Source organism: Myotis lucifugus, unplaced genomic scaffold, assembly GCF_000147115.1.
Source record: "Myotis lucifugus unplaced genomic scaffold, Myoluc2.0 scaffold_12, whole genome shotgun sequence".
Taxonomy (NCBI): Eukaryota; Metazoa; Chordata; class Mammalia; order Chiroptera; family Vespertilionidae; genus Myotis; species Myotis lucifugus.
The window spans coordinates 4,861,395-4,864,248 of record NW_005871060.1 but is presented as its reverse complement, the minus strand read 5'-3'; the positions used below and the strand labels follow the sequence as shown (position 1 = coordinate 4,864,248).

The window sequence follows — 2,854 nt, the reverse complement described above, 5'->3', positions numbered from 1 at the left end:
AGCCCTACCTGCGCCTCATGCGGCTGGACAAGCCCATCGGTGAGTGCGGGCGCGCGGGGACTGGACATGCAGCACCTGCGCCGGGACTTGCCGCCCGGCGCGGGGGACCCGGAGACACCCGAACCGGGGAGCTCAGGGGGCGTGACCTGCCTGCCTGCCTTCACGCCCCTCTAGTCCTCTCACTGCACAGCCCTTGTTCTAGTGAGTCGGGCAGAACCCGGCCGTGGCCCTCCGTGCGCTGATTCACAGGCTGCAGCACTGGCGCTGTGCTTACGTTTCATCCTCCCGTGAGCCCGTAAAGCAGCGGTTCTCAACCTGTGGGTCGCGTGACACTTTGGGGGCCGAACGACCCTTTCACAGGGGTCGCCTAAGACCATCGGAAAACACATATATAATTACATATTGTTTTTGTGATTAATCACTATGCTTTAATTATGTTCAATTTTAACAATGAAAATACATCCTGCATATCATATATTTACGATTCATAACAGTAGCAAAATTACAGTTATGAAGTAGCAACGAAAATAATTTTATGGTTGGGGGTCACCACAACATGAGGAACTGTATTAAAGGGTCGCGGCATTAGGAAGGTTGAGAACCACTGCTAAGGCTCCCAAAGCCAATAAGCCATTGAAGATGGTGAGGAAACGAAGGCCCTGCCGCAGAGCCAGGACAGGTGAAGGGAGAGCTTTGTTGCTGGGGTTCTAGCTCTTTGCCCCACACCACCCTTGACACAGATTTAACTCATGCGTGCCCGCTGGTGTGGCTCAGTGGTTGAGCGGGACCCATGAACCAAGAGGCCGCTGGTTTGATTCCCGGTCTGGGCACATGCCAGGGTGGTGGGTTCGATCTCCGGAGGGGGGGAGTGGGAGGGGGAGGAGGTTGCAAGAGGTAGCTGACAACTGACAGATGATTCTCATCGATGTTTCTCTCTCTCTATCCCTCTCTTTCTAAAATCAATTTTTTTTAATGTTTTTAAAAGATTTAATTCATCTGAATGCAGTGCGTACTGCACTTAGGAACGAACTGCCTATCAGCTCACAATCGCCTCTGAGGATTTCCCTGCCCTTCCTGTTTAAAATACCACCCACTACCTCACAGTACCCCTTCACCTCATTTTTTGTTTTTGTAGTATTCTCCATTAACAAACCTTATGCATTTATTGGTTTATTGACTTCTCCAATACAATGTAAGCTCCACATAAATGGGATTTTAAAGATCTAGTTCCTAGAACAGAGCTTGGCAGTGGCATTGAATGAATTAATAAATTCCTACAATATCACCTAGCTTTAGAGACAGAAAGAGCTATGGAAACTCCTTGCTCTCAAGGAACTCCTAGTCTAGTTGAAAAAGCTGATACAAGTGAGACAGATAGTAAGTACATCAGGAAAGGCCAGTAATTACTGTGGATCTTCATTGCTGGAAAAAGTCAAGAAGAAAGTGTAATTCTGAGGACAGGTAGTTTTTGCAGAGGAGGGTAGAGCTCTTGATTGGTGGGGGAAATATCTTTGCAAAATCACCAAGATAGAGTGTTGTTGGCACACTAACAATATAAGCTCACCTGGAACCCTACATGGGTGTAGAAAATAGTGGGAGTGCAGGTTGGTTAAGAGCTGGACTGAAAAAGGATGGACACTGGTGAGAGCGGGGTAGAGGCTGAAATCCAGGTAATCTAGAATCTAGATGATGGCATTGCCATTGCAGTGCATAGAAATACATTCAAATGTGTAGCTACATTTTTTCCACCTTTGCCCAGCCACGACCCCAAGTTAGGCCTTGTTTTTGGTATTCTAGGTTTGTGCACTACCTATTTGGGATCACAGTACTAAGAGTTTCTAGCAATCAGCAATTAAAGTGTGCAGGCAAAATAGATGATAGGCATAGCCCTTGCATATTGGGGCCAGATACAAGTGGATAGGCATAAATTTCCAAGCCCATTTTTAATCTGAAGCCTCATTATAATTCTATTCTTTGAGTCTGTGTGACAGCTTCAGTGTAAGCTTACAAGCATCCAAGACAGATCAACAGCTGCTCTTACTCCCATTTCCATAAACCTCTAGCTTCTACTTTATTGCCTAGACCAGTGGTCGGCAAACTCATTAGTCAACAGAGCCAAATATCAACAGTACAACGATTCAAATTTCTTTTGAGAGCCAAATTTTTTAAACTTAAACTATATAGGTAGGTACATTGTTATTAATTTAATTAGGGTACTCCTAAACTGGCCTTTGCTAAAAACGTCCTCAATCTGATTGAGGTACGTTCGCTGAGGTCGACCCCTTCCAACACTCCCATCCACACTCGTCTTGTATACTTGTTTCATCTATCTCCTTTTGTTCACCTCTCTGTATGTTCAAACCATCTCAATATACCTTTCTCAATCCTCGACACTACATCTTCTTTCACTCCACAACGTTCCCTGTACGTGCATGCTTGCACATGGTATTTTGTGGAAGAGCCACACTCAAGGGGCCAGAGAGCCTCATGTGGCTCGTGAGCTGCGGTTTGTCAACCACTGGCCTAGACCAACCCATAATCCTATCTAATAAAAGAGAAACATGGTAATTAGCCGTAACTTCGCTACCCTTCCCATTGGCTAATCGGCGAGATATGCAAATTAACTGCCAGCCAAGATGGCGGGCGGCAGCCAGGCAGCTTGAAGCGAACAGGAGGCTTGCTTGCTTCAGTGACGGAGGAAGCCAACGTTCCCCGCCTGCCGCTGCTGGGCTCTGAGCTTGCAGTTTAAGAAACATTGTTGCAAATATAGAAGCTAAAAAAAACCAGAAACCTGGTTTCAGCCAGCCGGGCCTCAGAGCTGGAGTTGAAACAGTGTTTCGATTATAGAACCCAA

General features: G+C 46.4%; 1 protein-coding gene across 1 annotated transcript in view; it reads left to right on the top strand.

Moving 5' to 3' along the window:
- Positions 1–6: 6 nt before the first annotated feature.
- Positions 7–2,854, top strand: part of COQ2 (coenzyme Q2, polyprenyltransferase) — a 22,907-nt gene continuing 20,059 nt past the window's right edge. The window contains exon 1 of the mRNA XM_014452011.1: positions 7–39. Within this exon, the coding sequence (XP_014307497.1) occupies positions 18–39 (22 nt within the window). The 5' untranslated portion in view covers positions 7–17. The remainder of the gene's footprint in view (positions 40–2,854) is intronic.